At 38.8% G+C, this 22,273-nt stretch overlaps 1 protein-coding gene across 4 annotated transcripts in view; it reads right to left on the bottom strand.

Annotated features, from left to right (window-relative positions):
- Positions 1 to 19,105, bottom strand: part of CNTLN (centlein) — a 323,526-nt gene extending 304,421 nt beyond the window's left edge. For all 4 annotated transcript variants that reach the window (XM_055302562.1, XM_055302564.1, XM_055302563.1 and 1 more), the window contains exons 1-2: positions 18,746 to 19,105; positions 10,627 to 10,715 (exon numbers count right to left, since the gene is read on the bottom strand). In XM_055302562.1, the coding sequence (XP_055158537.1) occupies positions 10,627 to 10,715; positions 18,746 to 19,105 (449 nt within the window). The remainder of the gene's footprint in view (positions 1 to 10,626; positions 10,716 to 18,745) is intronic.
- Between the last annotated feature and the right edge of the window lie 3,168 nt (positions 19,106 to 22,273).

Here is a 22,273-nt window from a genome sequence, read left to right on the forward strand (position 1 = left end):
TTTATCCAGCAAGGCTCTCATTCAGAATAGAAGGAGAGATAAAGAGCTTCCAAAATAGGCAGAAACTGAAAGAATATGTGACCACCAAACCAGCTCTGCAAGAAATATTAAGGGGAACCCTGTAAAAGAAAGAAGAAGCCCAAAGAAATAATCCACAAACACAGGGACTGAATAGGTATTATGATGACACTAAATTCGTATCTTTCAATAGTAACTCTGAACGTTAATGGACTCAATGATCCCATCAAAAGATGCAGGGTTTCATACTGGATAAAAAAGCAAGACCCATCTATTTGCTGTCTACAAGAGACTCATTTTAGACCTAAGGACACCTACAGCCTGAAAATGACAGGTTGGAGAAGCATTTACCATTCAAATGGTCCTCAAAAGCAAGCTAGGGTAGCAATCTTCATATCAGATAAGTTAAAGTTTATCCCAAAGACTGTAGTAGGAGATGAAGAGGGACACTATATCATACTTAAAGGGTCTATCCAACAAGAGGACCTAACGATCATGAATATTTATGCCCCAAATGTGGAAGCAGCCAAGTATATCAATTAATAACCAAAGTAAAGACACACTTAGATAATAATACACTAATACTGGGAGACTTCAACAGGGTGCTTTCTGCAAATGACAGATCTTCTATTCTAAACACAACATCTCCAAAGAAACAAGAGCTTTAAATGATACACTGGACCAGATGGATTTCACAGATGTATACAGAACTTTGCATCCGAACATAACTGAATACACATTCTTCTCAAGTGCACATGGAACTTTCTCCAGAATAGACCACATACTGGGTCACAAATCAGGCCTCATCGGATACCAAAATATTGGGATTGTTCCCCTGCATATTTTCAGACCATAATTTTTGAAACTAGAACTCAATCACAAGAAGAAATTTGGAAGAAACTCAAACACGTGGAGGTGAAAGAGCATCCTGCTAAAAGTGGAAACGGTCAACCAGGATATTAGAGAAGAATTAAAAAGATTCATGGAAACTAATGAAAATGAAGATCAACTGTTCAAATTCTTTGGGATACGGCAAAAGCAGTCCTGAAAGGGAAATACATCACAATACAAGCATCCCTCAAAAAATCGGAAAAAAACTCAAATACACAAGTTAACCTTGCACCTAAAGGAAGTGGAGAAAAAACAGCAAATAAAATCTACACCCCAACAGAAGATAGTTAATAAAGATTCAAGCAGAACTCAATGAAATAGAGACCAGAAAAACTGTGTAACAGATCAACAAAACTAGGAGTTGGCTCTTTGAAAGAATTAATAAGATAGATAAACCATTAACCAGCCTTATTAAAAACAAAAGAGAAAAGACTCAAATTAATAAAATCACCAATGAAAAAAGGGATATCACAACCAATACCAAGGAAATACAAACGATTTAAAAAACATATTATGAGCAGTTATACGCCAATAAATAAGGCAATCTAGATGCAATGAATGCATTTCTGGAAAACCGCAAACTACCAAAACTGGAACAGGAAGAAACAGAAAACCTGAACAAGCGAATAACCAGGGACCAGTCATCAAAAATCTCCCAAGACACAAAAATCCAGGGCCAGCTGGCTTCTCAAGGGTATTCTACCAAACGTTTAAAGAAGAAACAATACCTATTCTACTAGAGCTATTCCAAAAGATAGAAAGAGACGGAATACTTCCAAACTCATTTTATGAGGCCAGCATCACCTTAATTCCAAAACTAGACAAAGACCCCACCAAAAAGGAGAATTATAGACCAATAGCCCTGATGAAACACAGATGCAAAAATTCTCAACAAGATACTAGACAATACAGAGCATTAAGAAGATAATTCACCATAACTAAGTGGGATTTATCCCCGGGATGCAAGGCTGGTTCAACACGTGTAAAACAATCAACGTGATAGATAATATCAACAAGAAACAAAACAAGAACCATATGATGCTCTCAAAGGCGCAAAGAAAGCATTTGACAAAATACAGCATCCATCCCTGCTCAAAACTCTTCAGAGTGTAGGGATAAAGGGAACATTCCTCAGCATCTTAAATGCCATCTACAAAAAGCCCACAGCAAATAACATTCTCAAAAGGGAAACACTGAAAGCCTTTCCCCTAAGACCAGGAACACGACAGGGATGTCTACTCTCACCACTGTTATTCAACATAGTAATAGAAGTCCTAGCCTCAGCTATCAGGGAACAAAAAGAAATAAAAGGCATTCAAATTGGCAAAGAAGAAGTCAAACTCTCCCTCTTCACAGATGACATGATACTGTACATAGAAAGCCAAAAACCTCCACCCCAAGATTGCTAGAGCTCATACAGCAATTCAGCAGTGTGGCAGGATACATTTCTATACACTAACAATGAGACTGAAGAAAGAGAAATTAAGGAGTCGATCCCATTTACAATTGCACCCAAAAGCATAAGATACCTAGGAATAAACCTAACCAAAGAGGTAAAGAATCTATACTATAAAAACTACAGAACACTTCTGAAAGAAATTGAGGAAGACACAAAGAGGTGGAAAAATATTCCATGCTCATGGATTGGAAGAATTAATATTGTGAAAATGTCAATGCTACCCAGGGCAATTTACACATTCAATGCAATCACTATCTAAATACCACGGACTTTTTTTTTAAGATTTTATTTATTTATTCATGACAGATACAGAGAGAGAAAGGCAGAGAAACAGGCAGAGGGAGAAGTAGGCTCCATGCAGGGAGCCCGACATGGGACTGGATCCGGGTCTCCAGGATCACACCCTAGGCTGCAGGTGGCGCTAAACTGCTGCGCCACCAGGGCTGCCCACCATGGACTTTCTTAAGAGAGTTGAAACAAGTAATCTTAAGATTTGTGTGCAATCAGAAAAGACCCCGAATAGCCAGGGGAATATTGAAAGAGAAAACCAGAGCTGGGGGCATCACAATGCCGGATTTCAAGTTGTACTACAAAGCTGTGATCACCAAGACAGTGTGGTACTGGCACAAAACCAGACACAAAGATTAATGGAACAGAATAGAGAACCCAGAAATGGGCCCTCAACTCTACGGTCAACTAATATTAGACAAAGCAGGAAAGACTATCCACTGGAAAAATGACAGTGTCTTCAATAAATGGTGCTGGGAAAATGGGACAGTCATGTGCAGAAGAATGAAACTAGACCATTCTCTTACACCAGACACAAAGATAAACTCAAAATGGATGAAAGATCTAACTGTGAGACAAGAATCCATCAAAATCCTAGAGGAGAACACAGGCAACACCCTTTTTGAACTTGGCCACAGCAACTTTCTTGCAAGATACATCTATGAAGGCAAGGGAAACAAAAGCAAAAATGAACTATTGGGACTTCAACAAGATAAAAAGCTTCTGCACAGCAAAAGAAACAGTCAACAGGGCATCCCTGGGTGTCTCAGTGGTTTAGCACCTGCCTTCGGCCCAGGGTGTGATCCTGGGGTCCCGGGATCGAGTCCCCCATCAGGCTCCCTGCATGGAGCCTGCTTCTCCCTCTGCCTGTGTCTCTGCCTCGCTCTCTCTCTCTCTCTCCCTGTGTGTGTGTGTGTGTGTGTGTGTGTGTGTCTCATGAATAAATAAATAAAATCTTTTAAAAAAGAAAGAAACAGTCAACAAAACTCAAAGACAACCTACAGAATGGGACAAGATATTTGCAAATGACGTATCAGATAAAGGACTAGTATCCAAGATCTATAAAGAACTTATTAAACTCAACAGCAAAGAAACAAACAATCCAGTCATAAAATGGGCAAAAGACATGAACAGAAATTTCACTAAAGAGGACATACACATGGCCAACAAGCACATGAGAAAATGCTCCGCATCACTTGCAATCAGGGAAATATAAATCAAAACCACAATGAGACACCACCTCACACCAGTGAAAATGGGGAAAATTAACAAGACAGGAAACCACAAATGTTGGAGAGGATGTGGAGAAAGGGGAACCCTTTAGCACTGTTGGTGGGAATGTGAACTGGTGCAGCCACTCTGGAAAACTGTGTGGAGGTTCCTCAAAGAGTAAAAATAGATCTGCCCTACGACCCAGCAATTGCACTGCTGGGCATTTACCTCAAAGATACAGATGCAGTGAAACAGGGAACACCTGCACCCCAATGTTTATAGCAGAAATGTCCACAATAGCCAAACTGTGAAAGGAGCCTCAGTATCCATCGAAAGATGAATGGATAAAGAAGATGTGGTCTATATATACAATGGAATATTACTCAGCCATCAGAGGAGACAAATACCTACAATTTACTTCAACATGGATAGAACTGGAGGGTATTATGCTAAGTGAAGTAAGTCAATCGGAGAACAACAAACATTATATGGTTTCATTCATTCGGGGAATATAAAAAAATAGTGAAAGAGATTAAGGTGGAAAGAGAGAAAAGGAGTGGGAAATATCAGAGAGGGTTATAGAACATGAGAGATAGAACATTCCCTAACTCTGGGAAACGAACTAAGGGTAGTGGAAGGGGAGGTGGTGGGGGGATGGGGTGACTGGGTGTCGGGCACTGAGGGGGGCACTTGACGAGATGAGCACTGAGTGTTATACTGTATGTTGGCAAATCGAACTCCAATAAAAAAATACTCAAAAAAAACAATTTAAAAAAATGATCACCAGGCATACTGCTAAAGTGCTACCTAGTATTCCTAAGTGCAAGAAAACTGTGATGTGCCTTTTGAAGTAAAGAGTATATTAGACTACCTTTGTTCAGGCATGAGTTATAGACTATCATGAGTTCAACACTAATGAATACTGGGTGTTATGCTAAATGTTGGCAAATTGAATTCCAATAAAAAAATTAAAAATAAAATACCAAAAAAAATAATAATCAGAGAAAAAGGAAGTAGAAGTTTACTGATAAAATAAGGTTGGTCATGTGTTGATAACTGTTTAAGCTGGGTGATGAGTAAACATGGGATTTCATTAATATTTTCTCTCTGCCTTTGCCTCTAATTGAAATATTCCATAATAAAAGGTAAAACACATGCATACAAATATATGTACAAGCATACCTCGTTTTACTGTGCTTTGGTGTATTACGCTTTGCAGATATCAAGTTTTTCACAAATGGAAGGTTTGTAATAATCCTGTGTCAAATAAGTCTATTGGTACCATCTTTTCCAACAGTATTTTCTTACTTCTTGTCTCTATGTCACACTTTGGTAATTTTTGCAACATTTCAAAGTCTTGTAACTGTTTTGGGGCACCACGGACCACATGCATATAAGATGGCAAAGTCAATTGATAAATATGTGTGCTCTGACTGTTCCCCCAACTAGCCATTCCCCCATATCCCCATCTCTTTCTCTCTCCTCAGGCCTCCCTATTCCCTGAGACACAACAATATTGAAATTAGGCCAATTAATAATCCAACAGAGGTCTCTAGTTTCCAAGTGAAAGGAAGAGTTGCACATCTATATTTAAATCAAAAGCCAGAAATAATTAAGCTTAGTAAAAAAAGGCATGTCAAAAGCCAAGATAGGCCAAAAGGTATGCCTCTTGCACCAAATCGTTAGCCATGTGTGAATGCAAAGGAGAAGTTCTTGAAGGAATTAAAGTTTCTACTCTAGTGAACACAAGAATGGTAAGAAAGCTAAACAGCCTTACTGCTGATATGGAGAAAGTTTTAGTGGCCTGGATAGAAGATCAAACTAGCTACAACATTCCCTTAAGCCAAAGCCTAATCCAGAGCAAGGCCTAACTCTCTTCAATTCTGTGAAGCTGAAGAAGTAAAGAAGCTACAGAAGAAAAATCTGAAGCCAGCAGAGGTTGGTTCATGAAGTTGAAGGAAAGAAATCATCATCATGACCTAAAAGTGCAAGGTGAAGCAGCAAGTGCTAACGTACAAGCTGTAGCAAGTTATCCAGAAGATCGAGCTTAAAGAATTAACAAAGGTGGCTACATTAAATGGCAGATCTTCAATATAGATGAAACAGCCTTCTATTGGAAGAAGACACAATCTAGGATGTCCATAGCTAGAGAGAAGTCAATGCCTGGCTTCAAAACTTCAAAGGACAGGCTGACTCTATTGTCAGGGGCTAATAACGCATCTGGTGACTTTAAGTTGAAGCCAATCCTCATTTACCATTTTGAAAACTGTAGGGTCATTAAGAATTACACTAAATCTACTTTGCCTGTGCTCTATAAATAGAACACCAAAGTCCAGATAACAGTACATCTATTTATAACATGGTTTCCTGAATATTTTAAGACCACTGTTGAGAACTATTGCTTAGGAAAAAAAAAAAAAAAAGATTCCTTTCAAAATGTTACTGCTCACTGACAATCTACCTGGTCACCCAAGACCTATAATGGAAAATGCTTTCATGGCTGCTAACACAACAACCATTCTGAAGCCCATGGATCAAGAAGTCATTTCAACTCTCATGTCTTATAACTTAAGAAATTGATTTTGTAAAGCTATAGCTGCCATAGATCATGATTTTTCTGATGGATCTAGGCAAGTCAATTGAAAAGCTTCTGGAAAAGATTCACCATTCTGGATGCCATTAAGAATAGTCATGATCCATGGAAAGAGGACAGAATATCAACAATATCAAGAGTTTGGAGGAAGTCAATTCCAACCTCTCATGGAGGACTTTGAGGGAGTCAAGACTTTGGTGGAAGACGTAATTGCAGGGGTGGTGGAAATAGCAAGAGAACTAGAATTAAAAGCCAAGTCTGAAGATGTGATTGAACTGCTTCAATCTCATAATAACTTTAACAGATTATGAGCTGCTTCTTATGGATAAACAAAGAAGTGGTTTCTTGAGTGATTTCCTGGTAAAGATACCATAAGATTGTTGAAATGACAACAAAAGGATTTAGAATCTTTCAGAAACTTAGTTGATAAAGCAGCAGCAAGGTTTGAAAGGATGCCAATTTTGAAAGAAATTCTACTGTGGGTATATTTTTTTGGCGGGGGAGGGGACCAACTTAGTACTTTTGAATGAAGGTATGTACATTGTTTTTTAGACATAATGCTACCACATACTAATAGGCTACAGTATAGTGTAAACATGTTTATAAGCACTGGACAACCAAAAATTTCATTTGACTTGTTTTATTGCAATATTTGTTTAATCGCAGTGGTCTGGAACCAAACCCACAACATCTCCAACGTATGCCTGTATACAGACAAATCCAACCAAAAAACTTACCAGGAAATTACAATATACTGCCAAAAAGTGAAAAAAAGAGAAGAATTACAGGTAAGAATTTTTCCGAAAGGGTACTTGGAGCAGTGTAATTCTTTAATTGAGCAGGATTAACCTATTCATTTCAGTATGTTTAGCCATCCCAGACCACAGCCACTATGACAACAGCACCACTACTTGAAACTAAATAATGCAAACAAAGCTTTATCCACACAAGGCCATTCATCAATCACAGCATCATCATACAATTTTAAATAAAATAATCTTAATGTACTAAAGCAAAATACTGATTAAATATAAATATGATGTATCAAAATAATAGAATACATTGTAATCACTAAAAATGATACTATACTTCCTCTTCAAGATGATTTACTTGATGAAGATGATACTGAAATTCATAAATCACACTGCCTTGAATAAATCTCTATCAGCATGGGAAATGAGAAAGGGGCCAAAATGGACCATAAATTTGAGAAACATCTGAAAGACAGAAGGATGTGCTCACAAACCCAGAAGAGACAAATCATAATTGAAAACCCAAATGATGCCTATAGTTGAAGAGGAAGCTGCTTTTTCTTAAAAGGCCTGGAGAAAGGCTCTAAGTAACCAATTAGTAAATACAGAGACCAGAAGGCAACAGAAATCAAGACTAATAAAGGAACCATTTACCAAAAGACTGAGTTTCTCACTCATCTCAGCATTTGCCTACAGCAAGGCTGAAGACAACTTTCCTCAATCAAAAGAAAATCTTCAATCTTCAGTTTGAAAAGGCCCACCAAAGGTTGAGAAGGTTGGATTTAAAAAAAAACAAATTAATAGATGATACTGAAATTTTACAATATTACATATAGAGAGAAAATCCAAAAGCTTAATTTAAGCAAGCTACCTACAAAGAAGAAAGGATCACTTGCACTGGGATCACATATGAACTTGGCAGTACCTCTGTATGCTAAAAGAAGACACTACACCTATACCTTCAAAAATCTGAAAGAAATTATGTGAACATAAAATTTCATGTTCAGCTAAACTATCAGTCAAGCACAAGGACAAACGAAAGACCTTTTCAGGCATGTAAGGAGTCACAAAGTGGAACATTTGTGCATCCTTTCTGAGAAATAATTTTGAAAATTTAAACCCCAAAAAAGAGAAAGAAAGATGTGGGATCCCAGGAACTGTGAACTAGTCCAAGCATACAATGAAAAGAAATTCTAGGATAATACCTATGAATAGGTTTGGAAAGCAATTGGTCCAAATTCATACCAGAAGCCAATGAGCTCAAGGAAGAACATCTTCAACCATTATACAAACAGACATTTTTATTATAAGAAAAAGCAGAAAAGATGGGCAGTTAGAAATTCCAAGGAAAAATAATGTCCAGGAAGACCAAGGTGTAGATATTAAATAGACTTAAATATAGCATTATTTGGGTAACTACTGGACAAACAGAAAGACAATGTATGTGACTTTGATACTGAGACTATTCTTTTTGGAAAGACAAAGATAAAACGGTATGCTATTCTTCCTTTTAGAAGGTGAAAACATACTACATGGTTCTTTAGGAAATGATGCTCACATAACCATAAAAGTATAAATGGACTTAAACACATCTCCAATTTCAAAGTCTCTCATAGTATGACCTATGGACAATATCAGAATTATCTGGAAAGCTTTTTTTTTTAAGATTTTATTTATTTATTCATGAGGCAGAGACACAGGCAGAGGGAGAAGCTCCCTGCGGGAGCCTGTTATAGGACTCAATCCCAGGTCCCGAGGGTCACAACCTGAGCCTAAGGCAGATGCTCAACCACTGTGCCACTCAGGCAGCCCCAGAAAGCTTATTTTTAAAACACTTCTGGACCTCATCCCTAGAGATGCAGTAGATCAGGGGAAAGTCCTGGGGATCTGCATTATAATAAGTTCATCAGGTATATCTTGTGCATATTAAAATTTTGCGAATCGTAGCTGTAAAGTAATAATCTCCAAAATTTCCCATTACATATATTATCAGAAAAAAAGGTTTTTGAGTATCCACCCCCAAATATATGTGCAGTTATTTACAAGCTGTACTTTTATATGTATATCATGTATACTGTGTACTGAAAAATAGAAATCTCAAAGGATGAGACAATGATCCAATAACATTTTAATATTTGTTTCTGTCTTGACCTAGAAGAAAGTGAAAATTAAAGACAGTTTTAGTGAGTCTAAAAAAAACACCAAATTAGAAAATTGGAAAATATATACAAATAAAATGAGAGGAGGATAACAAAAGAATCACAAAAAGGACTACTGAAGTCCTGAAAATATATCTTCTAGAATGGTTATTCAGCTAAAAATCAGTGGGATTGAGAGTGATCACATTTCATCTCAAAGATGACTAAAGAAGTAACAAAGATATTTCAACAAAAGGCTTAATTTGGATTATCAAAAAGGAAAAACTGATTAAACTGTACATATAAGCAACATGAAAAGAAAGTGATTATACGATTTTAAGAGTTCACAATAACCTAAACATATAGGTACGTACCACAGATTTCAAAAAGTTAATTCCAGACAACATTGGAATGATCCTAGGGCTAGACATATCAAAGGTAAATATAATTCAAGTTACCAAAAAATGATATTCAGTTTATATAATCATGATTCCAATAAAGAAAAAGGAAAAGGCATCCATAAGCTTAGCTTCTCACTTAGGCAATGTACTGAAATCCATTTAATAGGAAAGCAAGTGTTTTAATTGCTATGCTAAGCATCATGGGACTACTGTATATTAAATATTTCATAAGGAGTACCCAGCATCACTCCACTGTTTCTAATGACCAAGGAGAGGCCCAACAATCTATTGTTAAATGAATAGGCATCCCCAACAGGGTAATACAGAGTGCTAAGTGAAATTCCTCAGCCTATTCCAGAACACTTAACTCTATTCTGGCAAGCTCATCTCAGGATTTAAAGTACACACTGCAGTTACCTCAGGGGCAACATGAGCCATGTCTAGGAAGGGTCATGTCTAGAAAGATGTCAAGAGAGGCAGAGTAAAAAAGCCAAGTAATAGGTACTTCTCTAATTTTTAAAGTTGAGCTATAATAGCACAACACACATATACACAGATACATACAGACACATAGACACACACACACATACACACACACACACACACACACACACACACACACAACGGTGCCTACGTCACCGTTTTATCTCTTACTTCCCAAATACATCACAATATGAGCCGAAGATATGGCCTATTTGTATTTGGTGAACTGGCACCCCTTGAAGTAAGTAAGTCCAATAATCAGGACATCATGCTCCACATTTATTTGGAAATCAAATCTCTTTAGGGACTTAATGCCAACTTTTCATTTCAAGAATAAGCAAAACAAATTCAACAATCCAAATACTCATAGAAAAATAACTTGGGAGCTCACCTTTCCACAACCAAACTGACTGCTTGTGTGACATCTGGGTTTGTCACCTGGAGACGTTTCCACAAAGACCATACAAATTCTTTATCAGCCTTAAAGAAACAAAAGACATTTTTAATGCATTGCTTTGTACCTAATCAGAGAAGACACTATATTAAATTTTAAAATGGAAAAAAAATCACTTGATTCCCAGTTCTCTAACTATAAAATAGATTCTTGCAAAGTATAACAGGAAAGCTTTATTTTAAAAAAGTTCTTATACTGGCCCCTCACATTCACTTTTACTATTTCTACCACCTATACTTTAGGGTGTAAATGTTGGAATACTGAATATCATAGTAAATTTGCTCTAAAAGAGAATTGTTGTCTATTTACTGCCCCATTTTTTCAGCTCCCGTTTTCAGCAAAATTCCTTGAACAGTCACCTATAATCACGGTCTCCAATTCCTCACTCCACGTTCACTCTATTACTTCCTCCACTCAAATGTCCCTCCCCACCAAGATATTAAATTTCTTTTCCAAGGTCCTCTATGTAGCCAAATCCCATAGACAATGGGCAGTTTTAGTCCTTAATGCCCAGTTCAGTTGTTAGACAACTGTAATTGAGAGCTGGGAGTCACTTTGGGGGAAGTTTTTAAAAATAGTGATGATCTAGAGATTCTGACTTAATTGGTTTCAGGTAATGTCCAAGCGCCAGTATTTTTTCAAATTTCCTCAAGTGATTCTGTGCACTCAAGGTTGAGAACCACTGCTCTAGGGGAACTCATTCAGTCACATGGTTTTATCCATCAACTATACACTGAGACTTCCACATTTCCATCTTAAGCGGTTTTCTACACCCCTAGTGCAGACTCCCAATCTCCAACTGCTTACCCTGCGTTGGTGGTATAGTGGTAAGCATAGCTGCTTTCCAACTGCCTACTCAATAATTTCACTTGAATACCTAATAGTTATCTCAAATTTAACTTATCTAAAAAAATTCTTTATTTCTTACTCTTTCACAAACCTACTCCTCTGCAGCTAAGAAAAGGACACCATCATCTAGTCACCTGTTCAAAGGCCTAATACATGTCAATTGATTATTCTCTTTTCCTTACACTTCATATCCAAACAATCAGTAAACCCTATTGTGTTTACCTACAACATATATCCCATTCTAATCACTTCTCACCACCTCCACCACCATTCTCCTACTCCAAATCAACCCCTTCTCTTGCCTAGCCATCCAGATGGTCCCCTAGCCTCCTTATACCTCAAAATCCTCCAGTGGATTCTACTCAGATTAGGAAATAATCCAGACTCAGTATCAAGGTTACAAAAACCTCACATTATCTGACCCCATACATACCTCTCCACCCTCCACCAATAATAACACCCTCATTATTCACATGTTTTTTCTTGTTTTACTTGTTCCAGGGCCTTTGCACATATATCATCCACCACATTTTCATGTAAATTTTTCCTCACTTCATTCAGGGCTTTGGTTAAATGTCACCTCAAGAGAATTCTTCCCTGACTACTATATTTACAACCACCCAAAACCCATAAGTCTCTGATAACCCTTTTACCCTGTTTAATTTTTTTATCACAGTATTTTTCATTTCATAATACTATATTTGATTGGTTGGGTTTGCTTGGTGGCTGATATTTCTATCTGTGTCTACGTCCATCACCCATTTTCTCCTTCCTGTTAATAATAACAACCATTTGGCTCTCTGCTGCCCAGTTAAAATACTGGCCTCTCTTACCTATGGAATGTGGCTGAAGTTCTGCCAATAAAATATAAAAGTTATTGCTGGAAATCTTAAAATTAGACTTATGTCTACCAAATGCATTACAAAAATTTTTTTCCTAGTATGTTGTTGCTCATTTACCTTTATTTATGACGGAGTTTTTTTTTTTTGTTTTTTTTTTTTTTGTTTTTGTTTTTGTTTTTTCAGAATCTCCTAATTCTATACCTAGGAAGGGGGGGGGCGAATATAGGATACAGGGGTAAGAGCAAAACTTCCCCATTAAAAAAATAAATAAATAAAGATGAAGCCTATTGAGATAAAGCCAAGTGACAGTAACGGTGAGGATGAGGGGCAGGTATCATGAAGTGCATAAACACTCGCACTTTTCTTAAGAAAAATCCATTCAGAAAGCTGTCATGTCCCTCCTTGAGACCATCAGAGCACCAACAGGGCTGAGCTGACACATGCAGGGCAGCAGCAGCTCTGAGGTCTCTCTGTTTTTGGAGAAGGGTAATTATTTATTTTATATATTAAAATTTTCTATTTTTTCCATTATGGCTTATGTATTTTACATATGAACTTTTCTAACTGGCCTTCTCAGAGATTAGAAACCTATCCACCTATACTTTCTTCTAAAACTTTATGTTTTCATTTTTTAAAGCTCAAATCTTTGATTTACTTTGTTCGATTGCTTACTTACTTGTTTTCAAAAGACTTCTGACACCTTGAGTACTAGAGAGGACTACCTTCCCTAACATTCCTATATATCATGCTTTACTTTACCTCTTTAGAAGCAAGAATTTAGAATTTGGGTATTGAAATAATTCAAGTAAAGACAAGAAATGTCAGTATATAAATCGCATGTCAAAACTTGCCTGGAAGGTAAGAAAAAATAAGCCATGAAACATAATGTGCTCTAATATTTCTATTTTTAAAAGGTATGTTGAGGAAATTACAAAACCTTTTGAAACCAATATTATCAATAAATTTATCTTGCAGCTCACTTCAAAACAAAATAGCAAAGATTTATGTGTATTCTCACCCCAAATTTTCTACCTAAAATACAAGCAAGAAAGGCTAGCATTAAATAAAAATGTAAAAGAATAGGTTTTCAATACTCATAAAATTTACTTCCATTTAAATAAGACTTAATAACAAAGGATTTAGCTCTAACACAGTGAAAGAGATATAGCAAGGATCTTAAAAATCTGATGAAAAAAATCTTTACATTTTAATTTACACATTTTTTTTCTTTTTCCATTGTTGTTATAGTTAATGGTTATTTCTATAATGGTTACTTCAATCCGCACCATGAGCAAATAACAACATTCTCTTTTTTCTCTAATTTCCAAATTTCTAAACATTTTTTTTTAATTTATGGCCAGCACAGTATTCAGATTCTGTCACCTAAAAATATTCAAATTTATAAGGGATTCCTGATTTGGAAAAAAAGAAGAAAAAAGCAAGTTTTTTTGCTAGTAATAAAATGCTTTGAATGGATTATGAGACTATTACATTGTTTTGTGGGCTTTTCAGTTATTTAAATGATGTATCATCTTCAATGTGGGTTACACCCCTAAATACTAAAAGGACCCTCTTTCATATGCAAAAAGAAATAGAACTCCCCTTAAAAACACAAAACTAACTTCCAAACTACTCCAGACATTACTAAAACAGGCAACTATTTTCTTATGGTTTCCCTTCCTTTGGGCACATAAATATGTTCTTTTAAAAACATTAAAAATAAAAGCCTTTAAAGACTACTCATAATTTATTCTTATTCTATAACTTTGACACAGAATCAAATAATCTAAAATTTAAATTAGGGGTGCCTACTCAAAAAAAAAAAATAGGGGTGCCTAGCTGGCTCAGTCAGAAATGTATGTGACTCTGGTTCTTGGGGTTGAGATCAATACCACACTGGGTATAGAGATTACTAAAAAAAATAATAACAATAATAATTTAAATTTAAAAACCCTACTCCTCACAAAGTTTATTAAACTCAGCCTATAAGAGTTGACTAAATGCTTAGAGATTAGGATCTATAAATTATCTTAATAATGGATTAGCCTTGACCTTCATTTATCAGCCGGCATGGAAATATCAGCTTTGCAGACATGGATATCCAAAACTGTCTTTTTCACTGGGTACATACTCTCCCAGCACCTAGTTTATTGTCTGGCAACATAAAAGACCCTCAACTGACCTCTACTGGAGAAATTAATTCAACAAACATGAAAACTATTTCCTATATTTAAATAAATAATTTGCCTATCAGAACCCAAGGAAAACAATGGAATGAGCTTAATTACAAAATATGGCACAAAGCAGCCTCTCAATAAAAATCATTATAAAAAATAATTGCACAAAAAAGATTCACATACCAAAATACAACTACTAACATTGGTAAGGATTCTAATTATACAGTAGGTTCTCAATTTTTTTTTTCTTCATGAATGACTGGACAAACTTGCAACATACCTAAATATCTAACAAAAAATAGAACTGGCTCAGGGACACCTGGGTGGCTCAGTGGTTGAGCATCTGCCTTCAGCTCAGGGCATGATCTCAGGTCCGAGGATGGAGTCCCGCATCAGGCTCCCTGCAAAGAGTCAGCTTCTCCCTCTGCCTGTGTCTCTGCCTCTCTGTGTGTGTCTCTCGTGAATAAATAAATCTTAAAAAAAAAAAAAAAAAAAGGAACTGGCTCTCTAAAAACTACAGAACACGCGGGAAAGAAATTGAGGAAGATGGAAAAAGATGGAAAAACATTCCATGCTCACGGTTTGGAAGAATAAATATTGTGAAAATGTCTACACTACCCAGAGAAATTTACATATTAAATGTAATCCCTATCAAAATACCATGGACTTTCTTCACAGAGTTGGGACAAATAATCTTAAAATTTGTATGGAACCAGAAAAGACCCCGAATAGCCAGAGGAATGTTGACAAAGAAAACCAAATCTGGGGGCATCACAATGCCTGACTTCAAGCTGTATTACAAAGCTGTAATCAAGACAGTGCTGGCACAAAAACAGATACACAGATCAATGGAACAGAAGAAGCCAGAAATGGACCCTCAACTCTATGGTCAACTCATCTTCAAAAAAGCAGGAAAGAATATCCACTGGAAAAAAGACGGTCTCTTCAACAAATGGTGTTGAGAAAATTGGGACAGCCACATGCAGAATGAAACTGGACCATTCTCTTACACCATACACAAAGATAAACTCAAAATGGATGAAAGATCTAAATATGGGACAAAAAATAGAACGGCTGAGTTCACTAGTCATATAATCTTAATTCCAACATCACATGCTACATTAAACTTAGTTTCATCACTAAAGTTGAAGTAATAAACATCTATATCATTTATTTTTTATATTTCATTTTTTAAGTAAACTCCATGTCTAAAGCAGGGATTGACCTCTCACCACCTGGAGATCAAGAACTGCATGCTCTACCAACTGATCCAGCCAGGTATCAACATATATTTCACCTAAATGCCCTAAATAATTTTTAACCTGAAATTGGTTTATAGGGTTAGTGAATACTTTCAGTTGCTACTGAAAAAGGAAATAAGTTTTGATATACATACATGCGTCACAAACAAATATATATGTATACGTGTATTACACATACATAGCATTACTTCCCTTCTGGTATTCTAACAGAATGGTGGTGAAATGGTGATAAATGTACACATATACATACTTGTAATACCCTGAACTGCAAATAGAACACATTCTTGAAATTCATGATCAAAATTAAGAGTATGGTGAAGCGTGGTTCGAAATCAATGAAAAGGGCATAAATGCTGTGAACTTAAAATTGTCCGTTGAAGCACCCTTGAAATTTCATTAGGAAAAAGCTACATTGGGAAGCTAATGTCTTATCCTCAGTAGGTCCAATACAGACAGCTTTTCTCCCCACACTGAAGTTAGTTAATCATGTTTTCTTCAGCTAAGCACTATGTATAAGTTGCTTGCTAGTTTGGAGCCTACGAAAAAACAATTAATATTACAATTACATAAGAATTGAACTGAGGTTCTTCTTTACATGCTTATTCTAAGTAATTCCAATGGGGTAGAATGGAACATGGAACCACTCAAACTTTCAATTCCCCACAAAGTAAGTATAATTGAATTCCTGTAAGCTAAATGTGGAAAAAGAACCAACTAACCTGTATGAAGCTACTATTTATGACCAGAGACTAATTTGCAGGATTCTTTTCCCCAAAACTGTACTTTGGATCCATTACTGTGTCAAATTAATCTAGTAGATCTGAGCAGCATTTTGTTAAAAAGTAGAATTTAAAAGAAAAAGCAGAGTCCATGACAAACAGTTAAAGTGAATACTCTTTCTGAAAATCTAGGTATGTGTATGTGTGCCTACTTATTAAGACAAAATGAATTTATTTGGGTTACAATTTTTGAAAGGTTTGAAAAGCAGGGTTAATACTATGTATTCTTGGGTAATGTGACTTCTAGCTGAGTGAGTAGAACAAATAAAAAAGGTCTAAAAGTGAGTGTTTAATTACATAAATGCTTTTTTAATAAAATAATTGGGACTTCAATTATTATTTCTCCCAAGTTTCTCCAAGAGCATGAGTGTGGTTTGACCACAGTTTTGAATGGGATACTGCCAATCCCATCTCATATTACTGGAATGCCTATGATCATCTAACAGTGTCAATATTAGAAAAATCTCAAGAACCATCATTCTAGCCTAATTATGACCATCTCTATTCTTACATCCACCTAGAGTACTTTAATCATTTTTCTAGTCCATATATTTTAAAGTCACAGGGGCCCACACTGTATTTGAAATTCCATTTTTAAAGAACAGGGAATGGGATGGGGGGAATGGGATGGGGGAGGAGGATCAGTGGGCTGTTAACAACAGAGTAATTTCCTTAATCAAGTCATAAAAAGTATCTCAGCTCCTTAGTCAGTTGTAACTGGGATAAACAGAGAAAGGAAAGGGGAAGAGTATAGAAGGTATGGGCAAATAGCATCTTAGATTAGGACTAGCCAAAGTAACAAAAGCCTCTATCATGGGTTAGTATCTTTATCCAAGGGTAAAGTGTGTACAGGACAAAATGCTTCAGTTCACTGGTGTCTCTTATTTGTTCCTTTGCTCCTCATCCAGTGAAGAACAGGAAGTGGGAAAATGAAAAAGCAGCAGTCACACACATAGCATTTCCTCAGCCTGTTTGAGCAAAGGCATATTCAATTTGAACAAAGTTGTCTTGGTTGTTTTAAAGCCTTGACTCAATCAGAAAGGACCTACAAGGGGGGGGGGGTGGCAAAAGAATCCAATAGAACAAACTATGAGAGAGAACGAATTTCATGAATTTTTACTATTCTAAACTGATGATACTGTTCATAAAGTTACCTTTGTGGTTAGCGGTTCCTAACTGGTTCTATCTTGGAGCCAGTGACTAAAAGATTTATCGTTGAGTGAATCCCCAACATTCACATCGCCCAACCCTGTCTAAAGGCTCTGGTAAAATAAGAGGAGAGAGAATGCTGAAGATGCAAAACTAAAATAAAACCTAATCTCCTCGAACATGAGCGCAGTCAAGCCATCTTTAATCACTCTACAAACAGCAGCCAAATAAATTAACATAATTGATTTAGTAAATGCTTTTCACTGCCAAGATGATGTGAAAATCAAATATTTCAAGCGCCACGGAAATAGTATAGCTGGTTAATAAACATCAAGCACCATCTGTTGTTACGCGTGAAAAGTTCTCGGCCTAAGATTCCCCTAAAAATTACTGGTCTGTGTTTACCACTTAGGCTTCACTTAAGTCAACTTAAGAACAAGCGTGGGTTTGAAAATGAGAAACACGCTCCCTCGTGGGATGGGTTTTTGTTTTAACAGACGTGTTGTCAACTTTTCCCGTTCAACATTTCAACTTGTGGACTGCGTGGAACTCCTCCTCCAAGTGCCCCTGAACAGCCGGGCCCGAGAGCTCGGGGAGGGGGAGGGGGAGGGGGAGGGGGAGGGGAGGGAGGGGAGAGGGAGGGGCGGGGCCGGGGCGACGCGACTGCACGGTTCGGGGGCGTCCCAGCGAGGAAGCCCAGACCCGGGGCCCCGCGGCGACCCCCGCCCGGCTGGTCCACAGCAGGGCGGGAGCGGGCCCCGAGCGGCGCGCCGGGCAGGGTGTGGACTCCGGGAGGGAGGGAGGGAGGGAGGGAGGGAGGGAGGGAGGGAGCGACGCCGGGCGGAGGTGGGTCCCGAGCCCGCGCAGCTGCAGGAGCACAGCAGCAGCGGCGCAGCCTGAGGCCGCGGCAGAGGGGCGCGCGTCCCCCGCCCCCCCCCCCGCCCGGCCCCGGCCCCGGCCCCGCCGTGCAGGGGGGAGCCCGGCGGCCACCTCGATACCTGACACAGGGCCAGCTCCTCCTTTAGGCTGCTCAGCTCTTCCTCCAGCAGCTGCGTCCGGGTCACCATCGCCTCCTCTACCGAGATGCCCTCTAGCCGCTTGGACCCCGTGGGCGAGCTGAGGAGGGGAGCCTGAGCCGGAGCTGCCCGCCGGGGCCCTCGCCGGCCCCCTGACCCTTCCTCGCCCCGCCAGCATATATCGTTCTTGTCCACGACGCCCTCCCGCACGGCGCTCGCAAGCCCCGAGGCCTCGCTGCGCACTGCGTGTGCCACAGCTCCCCGCCCAACACGTGGGGACCAGAGGCCCAACTGTCGCGCTGGGGGCGGAGGGAGCGGCGAGGGCGGCGAGCGCGCCGCCATGGCCGCGGCTGCTAACGGGTCAAGTTCCCTCTTGGAAACTCCACCTCCCCTTCCCCATCCCGGGGAGCCCGAACCTCCGAGCCGCGCATGCGCGCGCCTTTTCCCGCCTTGGCGCTCGGGGTCTCGCGCCCGCGGGTCCCGGCCGGCTTCGCGCGGGCCGCGCGCTCGGCGCCAGCGCGACACTGCGCACGCGCCGTGGCCCCAGGGGTCAGGCCTGTCCCCCCGCGCGCGCCCCGGGGCGGCCCCTGCCCCCACCCCCCCCCCCACCCCCCCCCCCGCCGCCCGAGCCTGGGGTTCCCCGCGCCACGCCTTCCCGCCACTTAGCGCCTAGTTTACCTCCCACCTCTGCAAGTCTTCCCGGACAAGGCCCAAATGATCCTTAACTGTAAATTCCGCCGCCTTCGAGGCCCCTGCCAACTCGTTTGTCACGTTTCATTGACCGCCCTGGAGTGTTAGTTACTCCGCTAATCTGTCCAGCGCGGTTGTGAGCTCCTTGAGGATCCAGGGAGTGAGTTTTACACTTAAGTGTTTTCTTCACACCCTTTAGCAAAACTGCTTTAGGTTCAGCTGACCTCCAGCTAGCCTGCTGACGTCGGGGAGATGTGGAAAGCCCTGTGCTGAGCTGGGACTGCCCGGCGGCTTTCCCATTTGAATTGGGATCCTTTGCGCACTCTCTGTCTTTCGTCTTGCAAGAGTTTTGATTTCCTTTGAGTTTCTTTGGCAGCTTCTTTATGCAATTGGCTGAATATCAGAGCGACTGTGACCTACCCTGCCCCACGGTTTGGGTCCTTGGGCCAACTTGACATCAGTAATTCTGGGCTTGGTTAAAGAAACTAGAGCAGCTTTCTTTCTTAAGGCTCATCCTCCTCTTTCTCCATGTCCCTTTTTTTTTTTTCTTCCTTCCTTCCTGCCTTCTTTATAAACTTCAAATAGGCAATCGCCTATTTTTTTCTTTGCTATGTCGACAGGTCCTACTCGTGACGATTTTAGTAAAGGGATCCACGTTGAGCTAGCACTAGAGTTCTACCAAAAGCTGAATTGCTCTCTTCTGCAAAAAGGGTTCCAGAAAACAGAGCTGAGACGGGGGAGGGAGGACTGTGGAAGTAGGGAGGTGACCCTTTTCACTGACGACCTCTTCATGGAAACAAAACTACCACTTTGTGCCAGAATTTGGTCAGCAAATCAAAAGACACCCTCTCAATTAGAATCCTGCTAAGGCAAGATGTGTGGGCTTCCTTCCCACACAAGGTAAACACCTCACAGAAATTTATAGAAGATATGCTTAGAGAAAGTACACAAAAGCCTGTCTTAGAAGTAACTCCCATACTGAACATTTCCTATATGCTGGGTCCAGGGCTAAATACTTTTCATATATGGACTTATTCCTTTCTTACATGATGTTAAAACAGACATTATTCCCACTTTACTAGGGAGGAAGCTAAGACTTGAGAGATTGCTGTACCCTACCTGAAGTCCCACATCTGGTGTTAGAAAAGTTGGAATATGGATCCACTTAACTCTAAAACTTGTCTCTGATCCCTACCCTTACTCCGTACCTGTCATTTGAAATACAGCATTATGCCTGAGCATGTGAGAGTTCACAGGGTTTAAGACTAGGAATTCTAATTACGTAATTCACAAGGTCGTCACGAAATCAATATGAATGCACATTCTTAATGGCTATCTGTTGTTGACTCAAAAGGGCATCATTTCATCCGATTATAGAAAGATTCTTTTGAAAAACAATGAAATCTATTCTATTATGTACAATGAATAGATACTTATATACCTGACTCAAAAGAAGAATTTTTTCTTTTTTTTCTTTTTTTTTTTGATGATAAAATACAGACAACATAAAAATGTACCATTATAACCATTTAAACTGGCTACAAACAAAATGTCTTTGAGTATATTCAGAGTCTTAGGCAACCATCATCACTATCTAGTTTCAGAACATTTTCACCCCCACCAAACCAAAACCCCATATCCATTATTCACTCCCCATTTACACTACGCATCTCACCCCTCAGGCTCCAGGTAACCACCAACCTGCATTCTGTCTCTATGGATTTGCTTCTTCTGAATATTTCATGCAAAGGGAACCATAACATGTGGCCTTTTACATCTGCTTTTTCACCTAACATTGTTCTATCCATTCATCCATTTCACCTAACATTGTTCTCAAGTTTCATCCATGTATCAGTACTTCATTTTCTTTTACCCGAATAATCTTCCATTACATGAATATACCACAATGTGTTTATCCATTCATCCTCTGATGGATATTTGGGTTTTCCATCTTTGCCTATTGTGAATAGAGCTGCTATGAACATTTACATACAGGTTATTGTTTGAACACCTGTTCTCAGTTATTTTTTATCTGTACCTGGGAGTGGAATTGCTGAGTCATATAGTAATTCTATGTTTAACTTACTGAGGAACTACCAAACTTTTCCACAGCAGCTGCACCATTTTACATTCCCACCAACAACGTATGAGAGTTCCAAATTTTCCACGTCCTCACCAACACTTGTTATTTTCCCTTTTCTATGGCCATACTAGTGGATGTGAAGTGGTTTCTCATTATGGCTTTGATTTATTTCCCTGATGACTAATGACATTGACCACCCTTCCATGTACTTTTTGGACATTTATCTTTTTTGAAGAAATGTTAATTCAAGTCCTTTGTCCATTTTTTAATTGAGTTGTTTTTTATTGTTGAATTATAAAGATTCTTTACTGATGGACAATTTTTAAGCATAAAAAAAATCGCACATTTTCTGAAGGTACATAGGGAATTCTTGTATTATTAGTGAAAATGACACAAACATGTGAAATACTGAATATTAACATTTGTAACTCAGAAAAATAAGCTAAAGATCTGTAATACTACCTGAATAAAAATATCCAAACCAAACAACGTCTCTCCTGTGCAATTCTTTGCACAATCATTTAAAAGTGATGATGCCTGTTCCACAGAAATTAATAATAAAATCTGCTAGGATGAAATATATTAGAATATAGAAACACATAATTCTCTCCATATCATCATTGTATAGTTGCAATGTTGTGGAAAAGAAGGGAAATGTGCAAATTAGTATGATATTTAAATTGTATCTCTCATTTTAATTTTAAAAATTCACTTCTAACTTCTATTTAAGAAATGTA

The sequence above is a fragment of the Nyctereutes procyonoides genome, unplaced genomic scaffold (assembly GCF_905146905.1).
Source record: "Nyctereutes procyonoides isolate TBG_1078 unplaced genomic scaffold, NYPRO_anot_genome, whole genome shotgun sequence".
In the NCBI taxonomy this organism is placed as follows: Eukaryota; Metazoa; Chordata; class Mammalia; order Carnivora; family Canidae; genus Nyctereutes; species Nyctereutes procyonoides.